Source organism: Lontra canadensis, unplaced genomic scaffold (genome assembly GCF_010015895.1).
Source record: "Lontra canadensis isolate GAN:19392208 unplaced genomic scaffold, GSC_riverotter_1.0 scaffold59, whole genome shotgun sequence".
Lineage (NCBI taxonomy): Eukaryota > Metazoa > Chordata > Mammalia > Carnivora > Mustelidae > Lontra > Lontra canadensis.
This window is the reverse complement of record NW_022631053.1, coordinates 1,630,574-1,656,776: the sequence shown is the minus strand read 5'-3', so window position 1 is coordinate 1,656,776 and position 26,203 is coordinate 1,630,574. Positions and strand designations below refer to the sequence as shown.

At 43.1% G+C, this 26,203-nt stretch overlaps 1 protein-coding gene across 20 annotated transcripts; it reads left to right on the top strand.

Annotated features, from left to right (window-relative positions):
* Nucleotides 1–3,318: 3,318 nt before the first annotated feature.
* On the top strand, nucleotides 3,319–25,800 carry PCBP2 (poly(rC) binding protein 2). Of its 20 annotated transcripts, none has more exons than XM_032876635.1 (15): nucleotides 3,319–3,447; nucleotides 5,810–5,952; nucleotides 6,538–6,561; nucleotides 6,653–6,685; nucleotides 7,046–7,162; nucleotides 9,030–9,161; nucleotides 10,352–10,480; nucleotides 11,496–11,570; nucleotides 13,437–13,529; nucleotides 14,684–14,725; nucleotides 15,971–16,043; nucleotides 16,557–16,595; nucleotides 17,531–17,586; nucleotides 18,703–18,872; nucleotides 21,554–22,240. In XM_032876635.1, the coding sequence occupies exons 2-15, from the start codon at nucleotides 5,884–5,886 to the stop codon at nucleotides 21,903–21,905; spliced, it is 1,404 nt and encodes a 467-aa protein (XP_032732526.1). In that variant the 5' UTR covers nucleotides 3,319–3,447; nucleotides 5,810–5,883; the 3' UTR covers nucleotides 21,906–22,240. The 20 variants fall into 20 exon arrangements, with proteins under 20 accessions (XP_032732526.1, XP_032732525.1, XP_032732524.1 ...); XM_032876634.1 differs by having other exon boundaries at nucleotides 11,484–11,570; nucleotides 17,534–17,586; XM_032876633.1 differs by having other exon boundaries at nucleotides 11,484–11,570.
* Nucleotides 25,801–26,203: the final 403 nt, after the last annotated feature.

The following is a 26,203-nucleotide window of genomic DNA, read 5'->3' as shown; positions in this document are numbered from 1 at the left end:
CTGCCTGCTACTCCCCCTGTTTGTGCTCTCTTTCACATAAATAAATAAAATCTTTATTTATTTATTTTAAAAAATATTTTATTTATTTATTTGTCAGAGAGAGAGAAAAAGCAGTCAGAGTGGCAGGCAGAGGCAGAGAGAAGAAGCAGGCTCCCCACCAAGCAAGGAGCTCCATGTGGGACTCAATCCTAGGACCCTGGGATCACGACCTGAGCCAAAGGCAGCGGCTTAACCAACTGAGCCACTGAGGCACCCATAAATAAAATCTTAAAAGAAAAAAATTTTTTTTTAAGATTTTTATTTATTTATTTGACACAGAGAAATCACAAGCAGGCAGAGAGGCAGGCAGAGACAGGGGGGGAAAGCAGGCTTCCTGCTGAGCAGAGAGCCCGATGTGGGGCTCGATCCCAGGACCCTGAGATCATGACCTGAGTTGAAGGCAGAGGCTTTAACCCACTGAGCCACCCAGGTGCCCCAGAAAAAATTTTTTTTAAATGTTGGTGTTGCAACATTTTCTTTCTTCCTCCCCACCCCCCTACTATTTTCTTATTTCCTTTCCTCTCTTTCAGCATTTGGTCTGCCCCTTGCCTTTGCCAGTGACAGACTTCTTTTTATTTCTATCTCACCTTGTTTCTAATACACCCCTCACTCCCACCCAGGGGAACTGGAATCCCCAAGCTGTATTTTTTCACTTTGGGAAGCTGTTCCGCTTCAGATGACTCCAGTGAACTGGAGTTACCCAATAAAACTTAACTGATATTAAGGCCAGAACTGACACCTAAAGGAATTGAACAAGGTTCAGTAATAACCCTGTATTTGCTTTCTCTTAATTTCCTTCTCCTTATTTTGTTTTATTCCCTGCCAGAGCTCTTCTGGGTTTTTTGTTGTTGGTGGTGGTGGTGGTTGTTGTTGTTTTTAAATTTTTACAAAAAGCTAAAATTTGGAAATTTACAGACATAACACAGGAGAAAGTAGTTTAATGAACTCCTGTATTCCCATCACCTAATCTCAGTAATTATCAACATTTTGCCAATCTTGTTCTATTCCACATATTGTTTCCAATTTTTATTATAAAAATAATTTTTTTAAAGTTTAAAGAATACGATGATTACCCATACACCTACTACCCACACTAAACAATTGTTAATGTTTTCTCCTACTTGCTTCAATATACCTATGTGACCCATTTGAGAGTCTGTTGCATACATCATGACCTGTCATCCATAAATATTTCATGAGGCACCTCCTAAACAGCATTTTTCCTACATAACCACAATCCCATTATCACACTTAAGAAAACTTTTAAGTTTTTTTTTTGTTGTTGTTGCTTATTTATTTAACAGAGATCACAAGTAGGCAGAGAGGCAGGCAGAGAGAGGGGGGAAGCAGTCTCCCCGCTGAGCAGAGAGCCTGATACTAGGCTGGATCCCAGGACCCTGGGATCATGACCTGAGCAGAAGGTGGAGGCTTAACCCACTGAGCCACCCAGGCGCCCCAAGAAAACATTTTTTTAAAAAATTTTATTTAAGTAATCTCTACGTATAATGTAGGGCTCAAACTCCCAACCCCAAGATCAAGAATCTCACACTCTTCTGAGTCAGCTAGGTGCCCCTCACACTTAAGAAAATTAACAATACTCCCTAATATTAGCTAATATTCAGTTCACTGGATTTCCTCAATTGTCCCCAAAATATATAGCTACTTTTAAATTTTATTTTATTATTTTTAAAGATTTTATTTATTTGAGAGAGAGAGCATGAGGGAGAAGCAGACTCCCTGCTGAGCAGAGAGCCCGAGGCAGGGCTGGATTCCAGGACCTTGAGATCCAAAGGCTGATTTTTTTTTTTTAAGATTTTATTTTTATTTATTTGACAGAGATCGCAAATAGGCAGAGAGGCAGGCAGAGAGAGAGAGAGAGAGAGAGAGAGAGAGGAAGGGAAGCAGGCTCTCTGCTGAGCAGAGAACCCGACGCGGGGCTCTATCCCTGGACCCTGGGGTCATGACCTGAGCGGAAGGCAGGGGCTTTAACCCACTGAACCACCCAGGCGCCACCCCCCAAAGGCTGATCTTAACTGACTGAGCCACCCAGGTGCCCCCCGGGGTAGTTGTTTTGCAGACTATTCCACTTTCTACGTTTGTTGATTATCTCCTTGTACTGTGATGTATTTTAACTTATTCCTTTAGCCCTCACATATTTCCTGTACATTGCTAATTAGGTCGAAAGGTTGATAAGATTAAACACTCTTGACAAAAATACTTAATAGACAATTCTATGTATTTATTTTATCTCATCAAGGACCACATAATATCAGTCGTCCTATTAGTGTTGCAAAGTTTGATCACTTGGGTAAGGTGGTGATTATCAGATCCCTCCATTTTAGATGACTTTTTTCCCCCTGTACGATTTGCCAGTAATGTATGTGGTGGTATTTGTCCCCATGATAATATCTCGTTCCCCTATCAGCCTGTCACTTAAAGTTTTGATGACTGATGCCACCGGCCTGAATGAATTATTTCATTTTGGGTTGCAGAGTGGATGGTGATTTTCTAACTCTTTCATTCTTATTACATTTATTAGATGGAAATCTTTTAAAAAAGAGTTTTCCCTTATCAACAACGGATGAACTACAGTTCTTCCTAAGAGGGAGTAAATGCTTAATTCTTTTCTTTCAATTACTAATTTTCAGAGTAAGGAGTTGGTATAAAAGTTGCCTTCAGTGTGGCAAATTAGTTTTTTTTAATCTTTCTTTTCTTTTTTTTTCTTCTTCTTTTTTTTTTTTTTTCCCTTTTGAGTATTACTATAGACTTCTGTGGTTTTTGCCGTCTCTTCTCTTCTCACCCATCCCTTCTCCCTCGTTTCTTTTATCCATGGCGACTGCCAACTCTCTCCTCACTCACGCCTGGGCTTTCCAATCAGCCCGCTAGGGGCCACTAGCTTCCTCCCTGTCCCTACGCTGCCGCTCTATCATACACTTGGCTATCCGCTACCAAGTGTTGCCTCACTGGTGCCGACGCTGTCCACGGAGCCGCTCTAGGCTGTTGGGAGGCCGTCCGCACTGCGTGGGGAAGGTTTGGACGACGCAGTCGCCTCGCCGGCCCCCGGGGCGGTTAGCGCTTCCGGGGTCGGAGGGTGCGTGGGGTTGAAAGCGGGCCGCTCCGCCCCGTCCCCCTCCCAGACCAGCAGAGGCAGCAGCCGGAGCAGCCGCAGCCTGCGCCCTCTCCCGCCCGCCCGCCCTCCGCCCGCCCGCCCGCCCTCCGCCGCCCTCCACCCGCCCCGGGGTCTCTTTCCCCCTTCCTCCTCCTCCTCCTCCACCCCCCCCTTCCTCCTCCGCCCGCCCGCGGGGCCCCCCTCGCCTTCCCGCCCGCCCCTATTGTTCCGCCCCCGGCCTCCCGCCCTTCCCCTTCCCGCCCGCTCCCCTTTTCCCCTCAGTCGCCTCGCGCCTGCAGGTAAGCTTCAAAATTCTCCCTCCGCCCCCAGCTATAGCTCTGTTTCCACTCTTGCCATCTTTCTCAGCGGGCTCCGGTTCTCGTCACGAGCCCCGGCCTCGCGTAGTACCGCGTGAGCGCCTACCCCCTCGCTCTGGCTGGCCGGCCATTCACGCGAGGCCCTGGCTCAGGCGCGGCCTAGTAGGCCTCGCGCAAGGCCTACCCCCCTCCCCCCGCCTTTTCCCGGTGGCGGCTGCGCAGGAGTCAAGGAGGGCGCGCGCGCGGTAGGGGGGGCGGCGGTGGATTTGTTGGTTGAAGGGGGTGGGGGGAGGCGATGGCCGGCTTGCTGGCCGGGCGGGTGAGCGCGGCTCCCCGCGGGGGTCAGGCGCTGGCGCAGCCACACGAGGAGGCGCTACTAGTCCGGCCCCTCCCCCTGGATCGCAGCGCCCCCCCCCGACCGAACCGTTTATTTTTTTCCCTTCTCTCTTTTCTAGTGGAGGCATGGGGGGGGGGCATTTTTTAATTGGAAAATGTTTGGATGACCGAGGGGAGGGGGGCGGCGGAGTTAAAGGGTAAACGGGCTCCCAGTTACCGAGTTATTCAGGACGTTCTTTCGGGGTAACGAATTTTGAAATTACAAAATGCCTGCCGATAATAGACGCAGGCCGAGCTATTTATAGGAGAAGGGGTAATGGACTGCAGGATTAACAGCTGGATTGCTGGGATTGGGTACAGTTATATTGACCCAGTCAGGAGAAAATGACAGGGATTTCTTGGATGTTTGGAGTTAGAAATGCAGCTTTGTGCCTTAATCACGAAATGGCCTTCTAAAAGATTTTCAGTGTTCTTGCCGTTTCTTAGCTGCGGTATTCTGGTGTTTGTAAACTGATTTCTGTTACATTTAAGTGGAGATAAGCTAAACTGCCAGTATTGTACCATATCTCATTAAAAAGAAAAAGTCATTCTTACAGACATAACTCTTGTCTCCCCTTTTCCACTCTGCCCCCTCCCCCCAGCACTGTTGTTTTTTCATGAGTGAAAAGTGTTGAATTCTGGGATTTTGCCAGCAGTTAATTCTATTTTGAAGATGGGGGAATGAGGTGCCTTGGGGAAGCAAAGCCCATCTTTTAAATCATGCTCTGGAGGTAACGGTGGGGCAGCTTGCCTAAACAGAATGATCTGGCAGCAGCTTAACACTTTTTAAATGTTTAGGGATGGGCTTTGTGTTAGAGCAAAGTTAAAACGGTGGCTGGTTTGTGAAGGAGGAAAACTAGCTGTAGGAGAGTTCATTGATGTTGAGTTGTGAAGGGAGGGTTTCTAAAAATATCACTGGAGAAATTTATCAACTTTGGAGAACCTTTTTAAAGCTAATGCTGTTAGGTCCTAAGGAGGTATGGTAGGAAAAGGTATACCCAAAACCAGATTCTATTTCTGCATGTAATTTGTTACTTGAAAACTGAAATATTGGGAACATTGTTTCAGAGGATAGATGGGGAAAGCACTTTCTTTGTAGGAAAGGTTCATTACTGCTCTTGCTTAAAACAACTGTACAATAAATTTTTAGCAGTACCAGTTTTTTTTTTTTTCATTGTTTTCTTTGGAAGAAAATTCAAGATTTTATAGATTTGAATAGATGGAGTAGTAACAAAGATTAATACACAGAAGCAAGGAAAATTTTCAAATCTGAGTGGTTATCAAGTTGGGTTGGGAAAGGGGATAGAAGAAAGGACTCGGGCTGTACTTAATGTACTGAATGTTTTCCCAGAGGGAAATACGGAATCCCACCCTTCATAGAAGGCTTTCATAGATAATGCCCTTTTCAGTGAGATGATTGATTTAAAACTTATTAAATTATTTGGTGTCATCTGTCAAGATGTGAAATTTTAATGTGAGAAACATTTCAATTTTTTAGCTAGAAATCGCTGCGAGTAGGAAAACTTAGTGTCTTTTCTAGCTTTCAGCCTGAGCTCCTACCTAACAAAGAAGCAGAAGGTTATCTGCCTCTCTCTAGTTGATTAGTTTGAGGTTTGGCCTCATGATTTCCAGGTGTTCTGTATCATGTCAAAGCTTATTCTGCTGAAGGACAAGTGCACGTTCAGCAGTTCCCTTACAGCCATTGCCGATTGAAGGAATCCTCCTCATCCTGAGAGTCAGCAGAAACCCTGCCATTAAGGAGAGCAGACTGAAAAGTCTCCTTCCATACTCTACAGAACCTGAGCTGTAAATGGTTGTCATTAGTGCAGTTGTGCTGGGTGTACACACGCTTGCCAACTGATAGGTTGTCATTTAAGGAGAACGGAAACATTGATAATGGTGAAAATGATTTTAGGAACTATTTCTCCTACTGTTTTCCTTTCTGATTTTGGTCATGTTTGCATTTCAGTTTTTGGCTTTCACCCCCACCAGTGACCAAAGACTTGACCACTCAAAGTCCAGCTCCCCAGAACACTGCTCGACATGGACACCGGTGTGATTGAAGGTGGATTAAATGTCACTCTCACCATCCGGCTACTTATGCATGGAAAGGTATGCACCAGCTTGGGAAATTGGGTCATAGTAACTGCTCAGGGAGAGGCCAGGAAGAGAGGGCATGCATCTTGGAGCTCATCAGATTAGCACTGTGGGGCATCTGGCGTTAGCACTCTTCTCTATCAGAGTAGATGAGAGTGTAGTGGGAAAATGGACAGACTTTAGTAGGAAGCGCCACTGAGCAGGAAAGGCTTAACTAGAGGATGGAGCCAAAGACTGTCTCATATCTGGATAATAAGATTTTGCCTGTAGAGGTTGCTATAGCTTGTGATAAGTAGATTTCCTTGGCCCAGACAATTTTGGGAAACTTAAGGTGGGGGGTGGGAGGTGGGAGGTGATGTATTTGGTACTTTAAAAAATAACATCTTAAGCACAATAGCATTTAATCATTACTGCATCATTATTCCTTCAAAATTTTTGGATATCTCATTTATGTTTTGAGGAAATAAAAGAAAAAGCTCACCCAGTCCCCTCTCCTATAAATCTTAGTTTTCACATTGCTTCAGACAGTTAAAAATTCCTTCTCATAATAATGAACACTTGGAGTTTCCTCTTATTTGATGCTAGTTTTTTCCCTTGCAGGAAGTTGGCAGTATCATCGGAAAGGTAAGACAGTTTCACTTCAGCTCTAATTACTGTTTAGTCAGTCTGGGTTGAAATAGCATTTGGAGCTCACTCTTGACTTTTCCTCTTACAGAAAGGAGAATCAGTTAAGAAGATGCGTGAGGAGGTAAGTTTGTGGGGGGGGGAGTTAAGGGAGTGTTAAGTCCTAAAGGCAGAAATTTTTTTATTAATGAGTGATTGCAAGGGGAAAGGTCTCAAAAGGAAAATGTATTTTTCTGGTTTGGTTATTTGTAACGGCATATAGTATGCTGGGAAATGTAGTTCCTGTGTCTTAGTTCACTCAAGCATTAAGGCAGCTTCTGTAGTCTGAAGACAAACATGAGCAAGTGTTTGAAATAATTTTGAAATTGCCTTGTGTTAAAATAACGTTGGCAGCTCCTTGCTTATCTTATTTGGGGGGGTTTTGTTCTATATATACTCAGATCTTTTTGTCTTATGTAACCTCTCGGCCTTGTTTTTTATCCAGAGTGGTGCACGTATCAACATCTCAGAAGGGAATTGTCCTGAGAGAATTATCACTTTGGCTGGACCCACTAACGCGATCTTCAAAGCCTTTGCAATGATCATTGACAAACTGGAAGAGGTGTGTTGTTCCCTCTCATTCTGCACTTAGTCTTTGTTTTATTTTACTTTCGGGTGTTTTTTAAGTTTCATTTTTTATTTAGAGTGCGTGTGTTTGTGCGCACGCATGCCCACGCTCAGGAAGGGAGTGGCAGAGGGAGAGGCAGAGAGACTCCTCAAGCCCACTCCTGATGAATGCAGAGCCCACACGCAGGGATCCATCCCAGGATCCTGAGATCATGACCTGAACTGAAATCAGGAGTTGGCGGCTCAGCCAACTGAGCCACTCAGGCACCCCTCCCCACGTAGTCTTCCTTTTAAAGTGCTAGACAGCTTAGTGATTTTCTGAGAACTTTTAAATTCAAGGAAAAAATGGGTCATAAATACCTTTGAGTCCTTCCCCCACTTGAGTGTCCCCCAAATCTGGCCATTAAGTCATTTGAATCATTAAAACAAATTGCTTGACGATTACCTGGGACTCAACATAAAAAAAAGTGAGAAACTAGCATCTTTTATTTTCACTTTTTTGACTGACCGTTTTGAAGGTATGATACTACTGTATTACTCAACATTACATTCCCTGATTTATAGTTTAATGAATCTAAATGTGCTTTCTTTAGGTGCCTTGGTGAACACTACTGTATAGTATGAATAAATAGATACCTTTCAACCTTGAGTGTAGTTAAGTTTTTAAGAAAATAAGTCTGATAATGTTGTGTCAGACCTGTATTTGCCTCCTCCCCTTCTTCAGTAATGCTGCTAATGCTAATGCTGCATTTGACACCACAGGCAGAAGAGAGCTGTTGGCTGCTGCTTGAGTTGGTAGTTGGATACTTAATGGTGCCTGAAATTTTATCATGGCCAAGATCAGAAATGCTATCTTTTGACCTGCAGGGCCCTGCTAATCCAGATCCTGAAGCTTAAAAAACATTCAGAAGATCTATTCATACTTTAACTTGCCCTTGACTTTAAGGGCTTATGTTTAAGCACTTTCCAGGTCTAGCTATTACATAGAGATTAGGCTGAGAAGTGATGTTTACAACACTTAATCCTCAGGAGACTAAATTTAACTAGGTTAAAACATGACTTTTTGGGTGTAGTATATTGTTATGGGAAAGATGGTGGGCTTTGGAGCCAGATACAGTCATTTAATTTAAAAATCTACAGCTTTGGGGCACCTGGGTGGCTCAGTGGGTTAAAGCCTCTGCCTTTGGCTCAGGTCATGATCCCGGGGTCCTGGGATCGAGCCCTGCATCGGGCTCTCTGCTCAGCAGGGGAGCCTGCTTCCTCCTCCCTCTCTCTGCCTGCCTCTCTGCCTACTTGTGATCTCTGTCTGTCAAATAAATAAATAAATAAAATCTTTATATAAGAAAAAAATCTACAGCTTTTTAGATGTGATTGAGTACTTGGCTTCAATTTCATTATCTATATAATGGTAATATTACCAAGAAATTAAAATAATGATATGTAGAAATACACAACTTAATCTTCCCAGTTTTCTGGTAGAGCAGAATTGGTTCTTTGAATATCCTAGATTGCATCGTTTCATCTTTCTCTTAATGTTTTATTTAATTTTGACTTTGATAATTGTTTTACTTTGCAGTCAGCTCTAATTTCCAGAACTAATAATCACTTTGCTTCCTACCACACTCCATCTTACCCCCTCCATGAAGGAAACTATATTTAGGGCTAATCCTGAAGAAGTTTGTAGGTGTTTTTATCTTTTCAGAAATAGTTGTTTTGGGAGGTGGGGAGGCAGTATTTGAACTTTTGCTGATGGTAGATCATGACATATACCCTTATAAGGTTAACACAGTTCTGTTATAGCAGTTACGGGTCCCAGGGATCTGCTGAAACTTACATTCGTTCTGATAAATTTCTTTTTGAAGGACATCAGCAGCTCTATGACCAATAGCACAGCTGCCAGTAGACCCCCAGTTACCCTGAGACTGGTGGTCCCTGCTAGTCAGTGTGGCTCTCTCATTGGGAAAGGTGGTTGCAAGATCAAGGAAATACGAGAGGTTTGTAACTTTTGTTGTTTTCAAAATGTTTATTATAAATACGGCTTTCTCTATTAATAGCTCTTAGTATGGCTAGGAAAAGTTTGCATTTGAGATGAATATTGTTAAAGTAACACTCCTGGATGGAGTGGGAAGACAACATCGATAACATACATAAAATGTAGGGTTTTTTTGTTTATTTTTTAACAATTCATATATCCTAACAAGTCAGAAGGTTAATCAGAATTTCTAATAGTTGAACATGACCTGGTTTCTTTTGTTTTTGTTCTTGTTTGTTTTTTGTTTGTTTTAGAGTACTGTGCTGGGGGGTGGGGGGGACAGAGGGAGAGGAAGAGAGAATCCCAGGTAGGCTCCATGCCCAGCGTGGAACCCAGTATGGGGCTTGATCCCACTACCCTGTAAGATCATGACCTGAACTGGAATTAAGAGTCGGACGCCTGACTGAGCCACCCAGGCGCACTGTTTCCATTTTTTAATTTGGCAACTTTTCCATGAGACTACGTAATTTTTTTCATGTCTAAGAAGATTAAAGTTTGATATATAATACCTTGGCCTTGGCCAAACTCCTACTGAACAGCAAAGGGGGAATAGGGAGATATAGTAGGATGCAGTTGTAATTGTGTTCCCTTTTAAATTGTGGCTCTTAACATTGAATTATGGAAGCTTTTAATAGTGTCTGGGAGTTACTGAATTGGATGTTAGAATGAAATTTGAGTGGCTTCTAAAGGAGTTTTCAGGAGCTTGACCATACATGACAGAGCAGGGATTTTGGTTTTATGTATTCCAAGCAACCTTGAATGGTTCCTGACACATAGAATGGGCTTAATATAAATATTTATTTAATAAGAGAATGAAAAGTTGGTGATACTTGTGGAGATTTTGTTTGATGGCCCACGAAGCTACCATTAGCTGAAAGGAAACTGTCTAGAAGGGCCTTTTTCTTGAGAGCAGCTTAAATTTAGGCTGTTGTTCAGGTTTATTCTTGATTTTCAGAGGCTAATTTATTTATAACTGTGATTAAATAGTCCTATCTGGAATAAGGGAAGAGTGGGAAGGGAGAATAAAAAGGGTAAAATCGGAGATGGGATAAGTATCTCTACTGAGTGTTCAACTCTAAAATTGCTGCTTAGGGAATTGGAAGAGTATGAGCTGTTTTTATCTGATTTTTAAAATTTCTTTTTACCCCAAAGAGTACAGGGGCTCAGGTCCAGGTGGCAGGGGATATGCTCCCCAACTCAACTGAGCGGGCCATCACTATTGCTGGCATTCCGCAATCCATCATTGAGTGTGTGAAACAGATCTGCGTGGTCATGTTGGAGGTAAGCCCTCAGGCTCATGCTGAGAGTGGGGGGAGGGTTATTCTAGGGAGACAGACTGCTCTATATTTAGTAAGACTAGAATTAGGTGAAGCTGTTAGAAGCTTCCAGTGGGGGTGGGGAAGAGGTTCCCTGAGTTCATATTTTCCTTCCCCCAGCTTTGACTTTTCTTATAGTCTGAGCAAAAATAGAAACTGTTAAGCAGTAGTGAACTTTTGGTTTACAGCAATTCTAGTAGGGTTGGTAGGGGAAGACTGACTACTCGGACTGAGTGAACAAAAGATGTAACTGGGTTTCTGAGGAACTGAGTTAAGTTGCCTTTGGATTACAATATTTTGGCTGTGAACAATTTTGATGGATTTTTCAAATTAATTTTTGTGTTTTAAGGCGGGATTATATTCAAGATAGTTATATAGGAAAAATTTGACCTATAGTGGAGTTTTTGAATGATTTATGAGGTCCTGGTAGCATATGTTAAAATAAGAATAGCAGAATTAAGGGAAAATCTTTATAGAATTGTTATGGAATTCATTCCATGTTGCATGAAAAAGGAAAGTAAATTTTTCAGAATGTTGACTGCACCTTTGAACTATTTCTTGACAGTGTCTATATTATCCTAGGGATAATACTGGGGTGTTTCATTTCCTATTTTGGCTTCATTTCTTATGTAGGCCAAAATGTAAGATGCTTAATTACTAATTACGTACGCATAGAGGTTTGTCGTGTTCATTAGGTTTACTTGAAAACGTGGAAATAATGCGTAAATTATTACAGGGGAATCTGCCTTGGTGAGAATTAGTGTGAGCTGTGTAGTCCATGGACCCATCTTACTGCTTTAAAGGCAAATAACTACAGATGATTTGAGATTAGATCTAGCCAGAGACAACGTTGGTAGGTGAAGGGATGGAAATTAATACAGTTTTTAATTTAATTGATCTGTGTGAGCTTAAGCCACACAGCTGAAGCAGCTTTGAAACCTTATCTCTTTTTGTTTTTTTCCCCTCTGACTCTCTCCCAGTCCCCCCCGAAGGGCGTGACCATCCCGTACCGGCCCAAGCCGTCCAGTTCTCCAGTCATCTTTGCAGGTGGTCAGGTAAGAAAGTTCTTATTGGTGGGCTAGATTGAACGAGGATTATATTTGAAATGTCAACTTTGCCAGCAGCACACCAGGCCACTCTGCATGCTTGCTGAAACCCGTATTCTGGCCATAGTTTGACGTGCTTTTGGTTTTATTTTTTTGTACTGGAGAAAGCTATGAATGCCAAGTCCTTAATTTTTAGCAGACAATGGGAGTTTTGTAGGCACTCGGAAGGGGGAATTTACTTGTTGATTCAAGGTGGGTTGGGTTAGAAGAAAGGGTTAAATTGCCTTGGTGTCACCACTACTCTCCCTGTCTCTCCCCCCCCCCCCCACCCCATCCATGCTTTTTATATGTGTGGGGTGTTCTTTAGAGGTCTGGAAAAAAGCAAAGAGCTGGACCTCTGAAGGAGATTCTGGATGGTGGTCTCAAAATTGGGGGGTCCTAAACTTGAGTGTCCTACAAACTTCCCCTTCCCCCCCACCTCACCTCCCCTACTCCTACCCCTTCACTCCCAAACTCCAGTGAATTGTTTCCCCAGGCTCTTAACCTTATAAATGCTGGTTTGAATCCACATGGCATAACTGAAACCAGCCGGGGTGAGGGTTCAGTGTGCGAGAATAGAAGCGGGAGAGCATGTTGGGCTGTGGTGCTATGACCTTTGGTGTTAGAGTAAGAACACCAAAACACCCCCTTGGCCTCTTTCTACTTCACCCACCTAAATTCTTGATCCTTGGTACATGGTTTATTCTGAAGTTAGATTTTTATGACAGGAGCATGGATCAGAACCATGGTAGTTTTATGCGTTGCTGGTTAGCATTTAAGGAGTAGGTAGGTCAGTTTTGTAAGTGTTGGGGTTCAGGATGAAATAGTGATCTTCATTTTGGTGGCTTCCTAAGTAGGTGCATTGCTCAGAATGCCTTTTCCCAATGAGGAGCTGGCCTGTTATAAGCACACTTAATTCAGTTAGTTCCATCTTTTGTTTGAATTGGGGGAAGCATAAACTTGAAGTCCATCTCATTCACATTCTGTTTTGAGTTGGCATAAAACAACAAGATTCTGGGGACTTAGTTTGTCAAGTGCTTCTGGGAGCTTTCACAAGAAATCATGTTGCAGTGTTAACCTTGAGACAGTTTAGTACCTTGGCTTTGTACAAACTGGATTGGTTAAAGGGTTCTGTTAGTCTGGATAGTCAAGCAGAATAAACAAAGGCCCAGAGTCAGTATAGCAAGGATGCTTAGCCTTAGGAGTTTTCCCTTCTCCCCAGGAACTCTACGTTCCTGCTCTTCTGGATTCTTCTACTCCTATTTGGGATTATAAAGAGTCCCATGCTGTGTAGCAGCAGTCCTCTCTATAATTCTTTGTTTCCCTTTCCTTTCCTCTCCTCCTCTTTCCACTTCCCACTTCTAACCTCTTTGCTTCCCCATCTCCCTCCCTCCCTCCCCCCTTTATTCAGTTGACCACCCTCTAAAGGCTTAAAGCTTCTTTCATGAGTGGCCCTGATTATTCCCATGGGCCTTTTTAAATGGACGGGTTCATGCAACGTCCACAGATGGACCTGTATCTTTTGTTCCTTTGTGACAAAAGTGGGCTCTGTAGGGGTTCAACTTAATCCCACACTGACCAGTAGCTGGCATCAGCTCTGTGTCCCCATCCCTCCATTCTTACTGAAAATAGTCCCAATTGTGCAGTGTGATACCTGCCACAAGGTAACTTTTTTTTTTTTTTAATTCACTGATTGCAGCTCGTTTCAAATTGTGTCGTGAGCTCCTTTTTAAAGGAAAAGAGAAAATTAAACAACTTTTTTTGTGTGAATTTCATGCTGGTGACAAGGTGCCGGATTGACAGCCCTGGAGACTGAAATCCTCTATTTATCCACAGGACAGGTACAGCACAGGCAGCGACAGTGCGAGCTTTCCCCACACCACCCCGTCCATGTGCCTCAACCCTGACCTGGAGGGACCACCTCTAGAGGTGAGAGGGGATGTTCAGTCTCCAAGGCTCACTCAATCCTTCCGCCTCAGCCGAGACTGCCAACACGCGGGGGGCCAGTGGCGCTGGTGATTTTTGTGCTGTGGACACCACCTGTCCACGGGGACCTGGACTGACCCCCCCCACCTCATTTCACACAGGCCGCGTAGCCCACCAGATGGTAACACCAACTCTCTTTTTTTTTTTTTCCCTTTTTTCCTTTTTTTTTTTTTCTTTTTTTCTTTTTTTTTTTTTTTTTGTTGTTGTTGTTGTTCAACCCCTCTTCCCCATCTCCCACTCTTCCTATCCCATTTTCACCTTCCTACCCCCACCTGGGTGCACTTTTGGGGGTACTGGCCACTGTGATGTGAAAAGCTTCACATCCCGTTAACCAGCCACTCCTTCCCCTCCCTTCCTGTTCCTTCTCCTTGTCCCCCACCCCTTGCCCTGAAGACCCAGCTCCCTTTTTGGAGGTTATGGTGTGGGGGGAGGAGGGTGTAGTGGGAGCTGCAAGTGCCTTTTATGGAGGGGGAGGTGGGAGAAGGTGCAGGGTTTAGCACACAGTAATTTGTCTTATTTATTTATTTATTTATTTATTTTGCATTCTTGTGGTCAGCTCCCTAGTGTTAGGTACTCAGCTAGCTTCCAGTGCATTTAAGGTCTTTAGGCAGATGTAGAGAAAAATAAGATAGGGAAAGGGAAGTGTTTCAAAACATGCCACGCAGGTTTGTGCAAAACAAATCATTCATGTCACCATGACTGGTATATAAGGGTTGGGGTGGTTGAGGGAAGAGACCATTTTCCTCCTAGGCTGTCTTGAATATAGGGAAAAGAAGGGGGTTTGGTCAATCGAGGCATTGCTTAATCCCACTTCCCACCTTTTTATTAAGAAACAAACGTGTGTTTTGCCTTTGATTGCAGGGAAAATGGCTCCCTTCATAGGTTTTCTGGAATAAGGCATCATATTTAGGTTTCAAAGGCGGCCAACTCAGGCCTGACTGTGATTGTGAGATATCACCTACTGCCTCAGTCTCTGACCTCCCCCATCTCTAGTTCAACTCTGGCTTCCTGGCTAGTTGAAATCCATCTCCCCTTCTCCCACTGGGTGGCTGTCCGTGATTGGTTTTTTAATAGGAACTGTTTTCCTCCTTTTGTAGGCCTATACCATTCAAGGACAGTATGCCATTCCACAGCCAGATGTAAGTTTTGTTTTCGCTTCTTGTTTTGAAAAGCTTCCTCTCCCAAAATTGTTTTCACTCTTCTATATAGGCAGAAGTGAGTTGGGTCTTAAACATTTACAGTATTGTTTTCCTCACAAGGTGAAATGAACCCCATATTTTGGCCCTTAAATAATCTTTATCAGGGGCCACAGTAGCACCTTGTTTGCCTTTTGACATACTCACTAGAAATTGGAATTCAGATTATTAGATTCTGCTTTACCCCATGTTCCGTATTATTCTATCTGAAAGAGAAGTGTTCCCATGCTATATTGTCATTTGTTGTTCCAGGGCACAGTTTAAATTGACAATGGACTGACTGTGCATCTCTTCAGAGAGTCCTTTCCATGAGTGGGGGGAGTGGGAGGTTGGGTTTATCTTTTGGGTGCTTCTCAATTTGAGGTGACAATTTAAAAAGCGTCTGGATGGGTGGGAAAGGGGCTTAATTTGCACAGGGAGGGATAAGAAGCTGAATATTTGGGGACTCAACTCAGTAAAAACCTTTCTTGCCACTAAACACTCCTTTTTAAAAGCGCTAATATTCAGACTTCGTCTCTGCACTTTCTCTGTCATTACTAACCCTTTCAGGTGCTGAGCATTAGACTTGGGAAGTTGGGTTTGGTTCTTGGTCAGTGCTTGGCGCAGGAAGGGAAGTAGCCTTGAGGAGGGATTGTTTTACAACAGCCAGGATAGTTTGTATAGGTGAAGAAAATTAGCTATAGAAATCCACGGGGTGGGGGGTGGGGCTGAGCCCAGTTTGGTTTCATCTTAATCTCTCTCCTCCTTGCAGTTTCCCAGCCCCCTCATCTCCTTCCCTTGTCCCAGTACTGACAACCCTGCATGGTGTGTTTTCCCTAGCACCACTGCACAGTTTGTTTACCTAGCCTGTCTGTGCTTGTCCCTGGGGCAACTGTTGCAATGGCTGCAAACACCTTCATTATTAGCCCACAAGGGGATGGTTGTCAGGCAGGTGCTGCTGCTTTTCTTTTCACACACCCAAGATGCATTCATTCTCTTGTATTGATGCCCTTTCTACTTCTCACCCTTACCTGCATATTCTGTCCATCTCCAGGATTGTGGTATAAGCCCCATCTTTACTCTGTTTTGTAGTCTGAGTAGTGGAGTCAACTTTGGGGATCAGGAGCTCTGCATTTTCAAGTCTGAATGTGTTTGAGCCCTGGCTCTGTTACTCTTCTAATGCCAGCCTCTCCTGTTTCCTCCCTGCAGTTGACCAAGCTGCACCAGTTGGCAATGCAACAGTCTCATTTTCCCATGACGCATGGCAACACCGGATTCAGTGGTATGGATACCTCAGTGTTTATTTCTGTAAGGTGTAGTGCAAGACAGAGGCCAGCCCCAAGGTCTCAGTTTGGCATCTGTTTAAAACATACTTCATTACCCAGCATCCTGCTGGTTTAAACTTGCCTGTCTTCTATCACTAAACCAAAGGAGGTAATGCATTTGTTAACTTGGTTTTCATTTGGGATGAGTTATTCTTTTTTAAAAAAAAAAAAAAAAAAAAAAAAAAAGGCCCTGGAAGGTTTGGGGTGAGGTTTGGGGATGCTTGTCAGGCAAAGGGTAGGCTGATATTTCTTCCCATCCTCACTGCTGCCCCTTTGATCTGATTGGCACCCCCTTTCTCTCCGCCAGCTATTCAGAGATCTGGGTAGAAAATCCATTTGTGCCAAATTGTGTAGTGGTTTTTGGTTTGGTTTTGTTTTGTTTTTGGGGCTTTTTTTTCTGTATAAGGAATAACTTGTCCGATAGGGTTAGGATGAGACCACCAAACTCATTTTCACTTGTATCTTAACAGGCATTGAATCCAGCTCTCCAGAGGTGAAAGGCTATTGGGGTAATGATTAAAAAAAAAAATCTGTAGTATTCTACTGTTATATTAATAAACTGGTGGGAGTCTTGTTTCACTGCCCATGACATACCAGCAAGATGCACATGGCAGAAAGGAGCTGAGAGAGCAAAGGGGTGGGCCTGGTGCCCCTGAGGGTCCTTTGATGGATCTGGCCAACCCCCTTCTAAAAATGTTGAGTTTAGCAGCCACAGCTGAGAGTAGGACTAGCTTTGAGAATTAGCTAGCCAGCCTGGTTCTTTCCAGGTGTTAGTAGTATTGATGGGTATGGGTGTTTGCTGATAGGATTTTTTTTCTTTTTCTTTGGAAAACAAAATAAAAACCAGAACAAATTACTGAGCGATTGAGGAAGAGACAGGGAATAAATCTGGAGAAATGAACTTCCCTCACCTGGCTGCCATTTCATTCTCTTTGACCTTCAAGTGTAGGTTAGGATTGGGGGAGGTGTTAATCTGATACAGGTATATTTAAAGCAACTCTGCATGTCTGCCAAAAGTCCATGGTACCCAGTAACAGGCATGATATTGGCACTGGTGCTAGTGAGCATCAGGTGAGATAAAATTGGAACACAACAGCAGCAGGAAATCTTAAGCAGAAAAGGGGAGCAGTGCAGAAGGATTTGGTTAGATTTTGGTCCTACCACATTCCCTTGCCCCTTGCTTCCATCCCCTTAACACCCTAATAGGCTGGGCTTTGCAGGAAATGGCATGAAATCAGCTCTTCTGAGTTTACAGAGGAACCTTTCCAGCATTATTTCTGTACCCCTTTCCCCCTCTTTCCTCCTTGGAGGCTTCCAAGTTAGTGATGAATCCCAACAGCCAATGCTGGGTTTCCAGTTTGTTTCCTTCTGTTAGGTTAATGTGCAAATCAGTGGGGGTTTGTTTGCTATGCATTGAACTTCCTTGCTCTCTTCTGTCTTTTAGCAGGTTTGGATGCATCTGCTCAGACTACTTCTCATGAACTCACCATTCCAAATGATGTGAGTATAATTAATAGGGTTGCATGGGGTAAAAATAAGAGAGTCGATATAGTGTCATGCCATTCTTGAGGCCTAGCGGGGAGGACATGGTTTTTGGTTTTTTTTTTCAGATCCTGAATTAAAAATTTTAAAAGTATGTAGAATCATAAATAAAAACTGATGGAGAAAATGGGTAAAACTGTTGTGTTGAGGTATCATGAGGTAGAAAGAACCATTTTTGTCTCAGATACAGATTCCCATTGGCTTTGGTTTCTTGGATGATCCAAAACCTTATCCTTAAAGCAGGGGCCATTGACTGTTCCATCCAACATGATAGTCGCTAACTGCATGTGGTTGTTTGAATTTTGCGAATAATAATCTCAATTTCTCAATCTCACTAGCCACACTAAAGGTTTTCAGTAATTATGTGTTATTTGTGTCTACAGTATTGGACAGTGTGAATGTATACCCATTTTTTTTTCTTTCCAAAGGCAAAAACATTATAAATTAGGCAGAATTGGGGGGCACCTGGGTAGCTCAGTGGGTTAAGCCTCTGCCTTCGGCTCAGGTTATGATCCCGGGGTCCTGGGATCGAGCCCCGCATCCGGCTCTCTGCTCAGCAGGAGGCCTGCTTCCCTTCCTCTCTGTCTGCCTGCTTGTGATCTCTCTCTGTCAAATAAATATCTTAAAAATAAATAAATAAATAAATTAGGCAGAATTCTTAGCAGTATGTGAAAATGGTAATCATAGCATGATAAGTTTAGGCATCTTTGTTGCCAGAAACCAGAGACCTTTATTATCCCTCGCCATGAGAAACTGATTTGTTAGCATATTGGCTCTGCTTTATTTTGTCTTTGGATTGGTACTCTAGGAAATGAGCTAATGCTCCTCAGAGTCCGTGAGCTAAGAGTTGGCTCTGACCTGTGGTAGTCGGACAAAATAGGGCAAGACTGGAGATGCAATCTAGAATCAAGTTACTTAATCAGGAGTATGTGAGTAGGGTATGTAGGATGCAGATAGTAGTTTCCATTACCATTATTGTGGATCCAAGCTGTAGAAGAGTGGAGGGGTGGGATGGACTTCTTGGACCTAGCCATGCAACTACTAATTTTGGTATGCCTTGTTTCTTTTCTTAAGTTGATTGGCTGCATAATCGGGCGTCAAGGCGCCAAAATCAATGAGATCCGTCAGATGTCTGGGGCGCAGATCAAAATTGCGAACCCAGTGGAAGGATCTACTGATAGGCAGGTTACCATCACTGGATCTGCTGCCAGCATTAGCCTGGCTCAATACCTAATCAATGTCAGGTAAGTGTTCCTCCCTACTTTTTGTCTTATTGTTGGTAACACATTAATGTGTGTGTTGGGGAAAACTACAGTGTATTATTAAATGTGGGAGTATTTGGGGGATGGGAGTGGGGATGGGTGGAGACAGCAATAAAGTTTTGCCCTACTTTGATCCATTCTTAGTGTAGTAAGCAGAAAAAGTAACAAGATTGGAATAAATTTGTACGGGGGAGGGGAATAGAATGCTTGCATTTGACTTGACGGTTTTAGGCACAGAAACAGTGGAGCACATTTTCATCAGTAGGGTAGTGCTCTGGCTGGAGCATCCATACTAAGAAGCAGATGTGGGTTTCTTGCCGTACATATCCTAGACCAATATTTTACAGGTGGAGGTTAGTCTCCAAAGTGCCCTAATTGGAATAAGGATAATGAAGTAGTAATGTGACTGCAAGGCAGTTTCTTGGAAGCAGCGATTACCATTTATTCTGAAAACATCCATTTTTCTAAAATTGCAAATGTGTTCCATTGTTCAGAGCTTGTGGGAAAGGAGAGGCACAGGTTTTGGACTACTATTTCAGAAATGCCTAGCCTGTTCTTTGTTTTTTGTTGTTGTTGTTTTTTTTGTTGTTGTTTTTTTGCCACCATCTCATACCATAATGGCTTCCTGAGGTTTTATTCTCCTCACCCAAACCTAGCTGATGTTACTGCACAGGACAGCCACAGTGGGGCTGTTTGGAGTCGGGGGCGGGGGGCATCCTATAAGGCATTCATATTTCTTGCTTTCTCAGCACATTTGCTTCAGTCACGATCTTAATTGCTTACTAACATGCTAAGCCAGGGTTAGCACTCCCATTTCCCCAAGGGGCTTAGCCATCCTTCTCTTGTAGATTTTTGTCTAGTTCTCACTTATTCTCTGTCACAACTGTTCAGTTTCTCTTGTGCATAAAAGGTGTTCTGAGTTCCTGAATTTAGGGCAAGGGAAAGGAATTCATAAGTGTGAAGTCTGTTTTGTTATTCTGCTTATACTGACTTTGTAATTAATTCCATTGTCTTTTATCTCCTGGTTAAGAATTTATCAGTTCCCCCATGGTTTTGACTTTTGCCCTAAGCCTTTTATAATGCCTTGAGGTATTGACTAGTATTTGTAGAAAAGATTTCCTGTGTCTGGATCTGCTTCAGCTACCAAGCACATCAGATTCTTCATGTTCAGTAGGAAATGGTAGTAAGCTTTGTGTAGAGGCTGTTTGCAAAGGTTTTTCTTGTTTCTAATTGGAATATGGCAGGGCAGGTCTTAGGTGGTGATATTCATGTTGTTGGAAGGTGGAGATTGTTGTCTTCTGCTTGGGTAGGCTTACCCTAAATACTGTCAGGTAGTGCTTAAATTGGAAACAGCTTGTTTGACACTAGGTCATAAGGAAGCAGAACATCTCCACCTGAGTTTCTTGATTCAGTCGCTCTTTTCAGGATCCTCCTTGGAGGATGGCTGGCCATTTAGGGTTGTCCCGTTTCATGAAACTGTCCAAACCAGGAGTTTGGGTCACAACTTTGTGAGGCTTCATTTAACACTGAAGCAGAGATTGTACATGAACAGAACTTACTCTTCACTCTCCCATCTTGGCCAAGTTTGGATGCAAAAGCGAGCTGGTTTTATTACTACCAAGCAAGAAAGATTTTTCTGCTTTCAGGAATGGATTTTGAGCATTTCTGCTCTTACTCTGTCAGTGTGGGTCCTTTCTTTATCCCTGCTTTATGGATTGTAACGTCTCTGGACTTCAGTAAACAAAATGGAATCTTAAGAGGAGGGGCCCTGCCCTTGAAGAGTTAATCTTGTGGGGTAGGTTGTCCAGACAGTCTTTGACAAATACTGCTCTTCTGGCTTAGATGGGTGGGTGTTCGGAAGGTCCTGGTCATTAGGCTATTTGGACTTCGCTTCAGGAGTCTGAGGCATATTTTTACATTTTTAAATGAGTTTTTCGGGAGTGCTTGAATATCTTTCAGTTCTGTGAGGTCTGTATTAGAAGTATCTTTTGTGAAAAACAAAGGGCTTTTTTTCCTCACCCCCACCTCTTACCAGAAACCAAGCTTTCCTAGTTGTTATCTACACTTTTGTTCTCAGCATTTTTCTTTAAAAATGCTACATTCTTTCAAGTTCTGAAATTAGTGACCTACTTCGGTTTCTTGTCCTTTCCCATCCTGATACATTGGTTCATTTGTTGTAGAAGATGGAAGCATACTTACAGCATTAGGGGGGAAAGTTTCTGATTCTGTAGAATAATATTCTACACCTTCTCAAGGGATTGGTGAGTGTAACACTTCTGTTCCTTGTTCAGCGATTGCTCTGAATATTCTTTCATTTTCTACTTTGAAATAATTTCTTTCTGACTTCTGGGTTGGATCCACGTGTCAGATACATGGAAGTGTGTTTTGTGTGATTTCTTTTCTCAGTCTGTCCGCTTTTTCTTCACCATAACAGTTTTAATATAGCCTTGTGGAATGGGATTTGGTAAAGTGTACGTTTTTTTTAGAGGGTGGGACACAGACTGAAAGAGGGGCGTTTTATCACAAGTTGGTATTAGGTCTTCCTAATTTGCAGCCAGAGGCACTTAACTGATAACAAGCGTTTTTGTCCTGTACTTTTTCCCTTTTGTGGTCTTCCCTTCCACCCACCCTTTTTTTTTTGTTCCTTTTTTCCTCTGTTACAGTTTAGAAAACGCTAAACCCTCCTCCCAGGCAGCCTCCGTCACGATCCCTGATCACCTCAGCATCAACCTCTCTCAACCCTCCACCCCTTCTTCTTCTTCTTCCTCCTCCACCACCACCCCCTCGCTCGCCACAGCGGGGACCTCCGACGCACCCTCCAGCCTCCCCAACCCTCTTCCGACCGCCCCTTGTGTCTCCAGTCTGCTTGGCATGAAACCCATCCCTCTCCTGGCTCTAAATGTTGTGTCTGCTGCTAAGGGGACCGGGGCTTCTGCTACCACCACCACCACCTCTGCCGTGCCATGTGTAACTAACAAACTGAAAGGCGAGAAACAGAGATTCTCCCCCTACTGATTGAGTATCTTGAGGTACCCCCTCAAGTACTTCTTGGTTCATTTTGTTTTTCTTTGTTAACATTGGTGAGAACCAAACAATTGTGAGCTTGTGATCGTTTCCTTTTTACTATTTGGGGCATAATGGGGTGGGGGTGGGGGTAATGGTAACCTGGGGTTAGGGTTAGGCCATTTCATCTGAGTGCCTGTTTCAGAGTCTGACTTGTTGAATTCTTTATCTAGAGCCACAGTTCTTGCTCTTCTTTTTCATTCTGTTACTTTTTTGTAGCTTTATTCTGCATTGCAATATAACAATGTGTTAGGCTCTGTGTTAATGAATAAAAGCTTCTCCGTTAACCCCCCCCCCTTTTTAAAAATTATTTAATGGTTAAGTTATCAGCAGGCCGTTGTGGCCAGATTTGTGTTTCTAGCTGTAATAAAGTTGCCACAGTAAGAACTTTAGTTGACTGTGTGCTGTGAAGGGTAACGGGGTGGGCACTTGTGACCTGTGGCTACTCAACTAGGGAGTCTGGAACGTGGACTTGGACCTGTTTGTGTCCCTGGTTGATTCAGTAGCAGTCCTTTGTCATTCCCCACAAAAGGACATGGGCCTGTAGCAGGTTACAGCCTGAGGGTCTTCCTTAATTGGCATTAAGATGCTTTAGTGAAAGACCAGTTTCTCTGACCTCTCAGATCCCTTATCTTGCCAACAGCAGCAGGTAACAAGGGTGTCCATCCCAGGATTGTTGCCTCTGGTGAGTGGTTACTGTGAGAATCTTTTATAGAGCATACATATAAAGAAGTTACTTCTTGACCTAGAATGGGAAGGCAAATTGGAAAAAGTCTAATAAAGTTGACTGGCTTTTGTCTGCATTTCTCTGAATGAGAAGTATCCCTCTTCCTATGACACTGGGTAAATCTTGAACAACCAGCCTGTAACATCATCTGAAATTTGACAGGATTCTCTAGTCATCCCAAGCCCACCCTGATTACTAAATTCCTTTACCCTTCCTTGTTCCCTGCCCCTGCTTCTGTCTCCCACCAACCCTCTCACAAGTAGAGAATTATAAACATAGATTTAGAAGGAATCCTTAAGATCAACTGTAACTCACCAGTCCCCTCACTTACCAGATTAAAAAACAAAAGCCTTGGAGAATTTAAATTCACAGATCACATGAGTGACTAATCTGCACTAACAACTTGTGCTTCACTTTTAACTCAAGTGTACTTTATCTCCTTGAAGTTCATTTTCCTTGTCCCAAGACCACAGCTCACTCTCCACAGAAGACTAGAAGAAGTGCTGTAGGTGTGATGGCAGAAGGCCTCTCATGCATGGTCTCCTATTCAACCTAAATGCATATGGCTCTTCTTAGGGCATTAAGATAATTAGTATAGAGATTTTTTTCTGTTGACCTTTTCTCGCATCTCATTTGGTTTACAGTATTAAAAAACATAACTGCTGATAAGTATTGCAGCATGTTATCTCATGGCGTTGTGGTCTCTCAGTCCCACATTTGGCCTATGAAATTAGTGTTCTGTGTCCTGAGTTTGCACAGAGGAGCAGCCTTCATTTCATTGTCCAGATAGTTTCCTCTTGTTAGTTGTTGGTGCTCCTTTGTCATATGGTCCAGCTCTCCCTTAATAAACTAACTCTCTCTCTAGTTAGGACTTAATTCTGCCTGTACCGTCTCCCCCCAGAGACCAGATTTTTATTTTATCTAGTTCTTGAATAGAAGGCCTCTTTACCTAATGAGTGCTCTCTAACGGAGGAGTGCAGGGAAGGAGGCAGATGCCAGCTGCCACCACGACCTCCAGGGGTATTGGTGTTAAATTTTTAAAAAACTTTTTGGGTTCCCTATGTGGTCCTTCTTATTACAGAGTCCTTAGCGTGGTATTCCGGTTGGGTTTTCCCTTCTTGCCACCTTTCCACCCCCTGCCTCAGTCACTGCTTAGGCTGTATATAAATTCTGGATAGGTTTTTTTGTTTGTTTAAGATTGTATTTATTTGGCAGACACAGCGAGAAGAGGGAACACAAGCAGAGGGAAGTAGGAGAGGGAGAAGCAGGCTTCCGGCTGAGCAGGGACTCCCCTTGTGGGGCTCCATCCCAGGACCCTGGGATCATGACCAGACCCGAAGGCAGACACTTAATGACTGAGCCACTCAGGTGCCCCTAAATTCTGGATACTTCTTTTTGAGCTCTTTTTATTGCCTGAGTGCCATGACCTTCTTGCATGAACTTAATTTTCTTTTAGGTCTTAGACCAGAATTGTTCCAGCAGCTCCATCCTGAACCTTCACTCCCCACCAAACTCTGAGGTTCAGGACTATTTGCTTATTATGTAGCCCTAGGTCATCCTGTTTTTGAGATTGGCGAGAATCTGCCCCCCTATAAAAGAACTAACTATTCCCTCTTTATGCTGAGGTAGAAATACCATTTTAGACTTAAATACAGTTTGTAGTTGAAGGACCTGTTTCCTGGTTCTTGGGTGTTGTGTTGTCCTTTCCCACCCCCCACCACCTTGGCTTTGCATTGTTGTTGAAGGCAGAGAGATGGCGGAGTACCATTCATTTTGTTCTTGACTAGATACCACAAATAGGTTATGCCAGTTGGTTGAAAAGCCTCATGAAATAAATTTATGAATTGAAACGGAGCCTTACACATTTAGTTCTGTTCAGAGCGGGGGCTAAGACTGGGTATGTAATACTCAGTGAAGCAGGCTATAAATACCTAAACAGTCCTCCTTCAGAGTTCAGAATTGGGTTCCAGGACCTCAAGTGATAAGATATATCTGTGACAGAAAGGCACTGTAGCTGGCTGGGTATGTCTGAATGGAGAGTTTAGCTTGAGGAGCCCAAAGCTTTGGGAGCTTCTAGAGTGAACCAGGGAATTGTTGAAACATGTTGGCTTCTGCTTTTTAAGTCTGAAGGCGATAGGTTGGGTGTAATTCTTAAGTATACTTAGTATACTTGCTCTTCCCTTTTTAACATCCCCTAGCGTTTAAAACTATTATCTCTTAGTGGAATAGCCTTCACAATGCTAGAGAAACCCAGGACAGAAGCCTTTGTCGCTCTGGGTCAATATTAGCCTCATGAGGCTACTTTCAGATAAAGGTTTCCTAAACTGCTTTCTATCAGTAGCTTGGGAGGAGCTAAAATAAGCTTAGTAAAGAAAAGGTGCTTCTGTGTAGTAGGACCCTATAAGAGGAGGTTTTGGTGTGTGGCATAGTTTTGGAAAGCATCTAACATCTCCCAGATACTCCAAAGCGCTTCATTAGAGGAGCCCCCACAGTTGGCAATGAGAGTCTGTTTACTTCAGTTCTGGGATAATTTTCCTCAGAAAGCTTGGATTACAGGGGTTAGGGAGTCATGGTACAAGTTAATCCAGGAAATCTTAAAATGTCTCCTTTGACATTGAAAGTTTCAGAGAGGTACAGCTGGGCATTCAAAAAACTAACTTTGAGTTCTTGTTTATTTTTTGTGTTACAGGCTTTCCTCGGAGACGGGTGGCATGGGGAGCAGCTAGAACAATGCAGATTCATCCATAATCCCTTTCTGCTGTTCACCACCACCCATGATCCATCTGTGTAGTTTCTGAACAGTCAGCGATTCCAGGTTTTAAATAGTTTGTAAATTTTCAGTTTCTACACACTTTATCATCCACTCGTGATTTTTTAATTAAAGCGTTTTAATTCCTTTCTCTGTTCAGCTGTTAATGCTGAGATCCATATTTAGTTTTATAAGCTTCTCCCTCCCCTTTTTTTTTGGCTCATGAATTTTTTTTTCTGTTTGTCATGGAAATGTAAGAGTGGAATATTAATACATTTCAGTTTAGTTCTGTAATGTCAGGAATTTTTCAAAAAAATTAAAAGATGGACTGGAGCTTTTTCTTTGTGAATAGAAACTGGATGCCACAGTGATTCATGTGGGTTTTATTCCTGTTGTCTTGCTGTTCTTTTTGCACCTTTTATGCCTCAGAGGACAAGGACCCTACTTGGGTTTTGAATATAAGCCTTTATTCCAGTTAAGATGTTTTCTTCTGTTTTACCACTCCATCTTTTTTTTGTAGCCCTTGAACCAATTTTCCCTTGAGCCTACCTTGCAGAGTAACCAAATAACGTTCAAGCTAGCCGTGTGCCCTTTGTCCGAAAGTTTGGAGGAGGGTTACATTTACCTAGGACTTGTCTGCAAAAAATAGGCAAGCACTTCCACTGGGTGGGCAGGGGCTGGGGAAGGATGCACGTGCATACTGTGGGAGCAATTGAATGCGTGTGTGTCGGACTGGAATTCAGGTTGCTGGGCATGTCTGTCCCATACTTGGCC

Coding starts and splice junctions, on each gene's coding strand:
- PCBP2 (XM_032876633.1), top strand. CDS start 5,884: ATGGACACCGGTGTGATTGAAGGTGGATTAAATGTCACTCTCACCATC. Junction 11,571..13,436: donor TCATCTTTGCAGGTGGTCAG/GTAAGAAAGTTC, acceptor ATTTATCCACAG/GACAGGTACAGCACAGGCAG. Junction 14,726..15,970: donor ATGCCATTCCACAGCCAGAT/GTAAGTTTTGTT, acceptor TCCTCCCTGCAG/TTGACCAAGCTGCACCAGTT.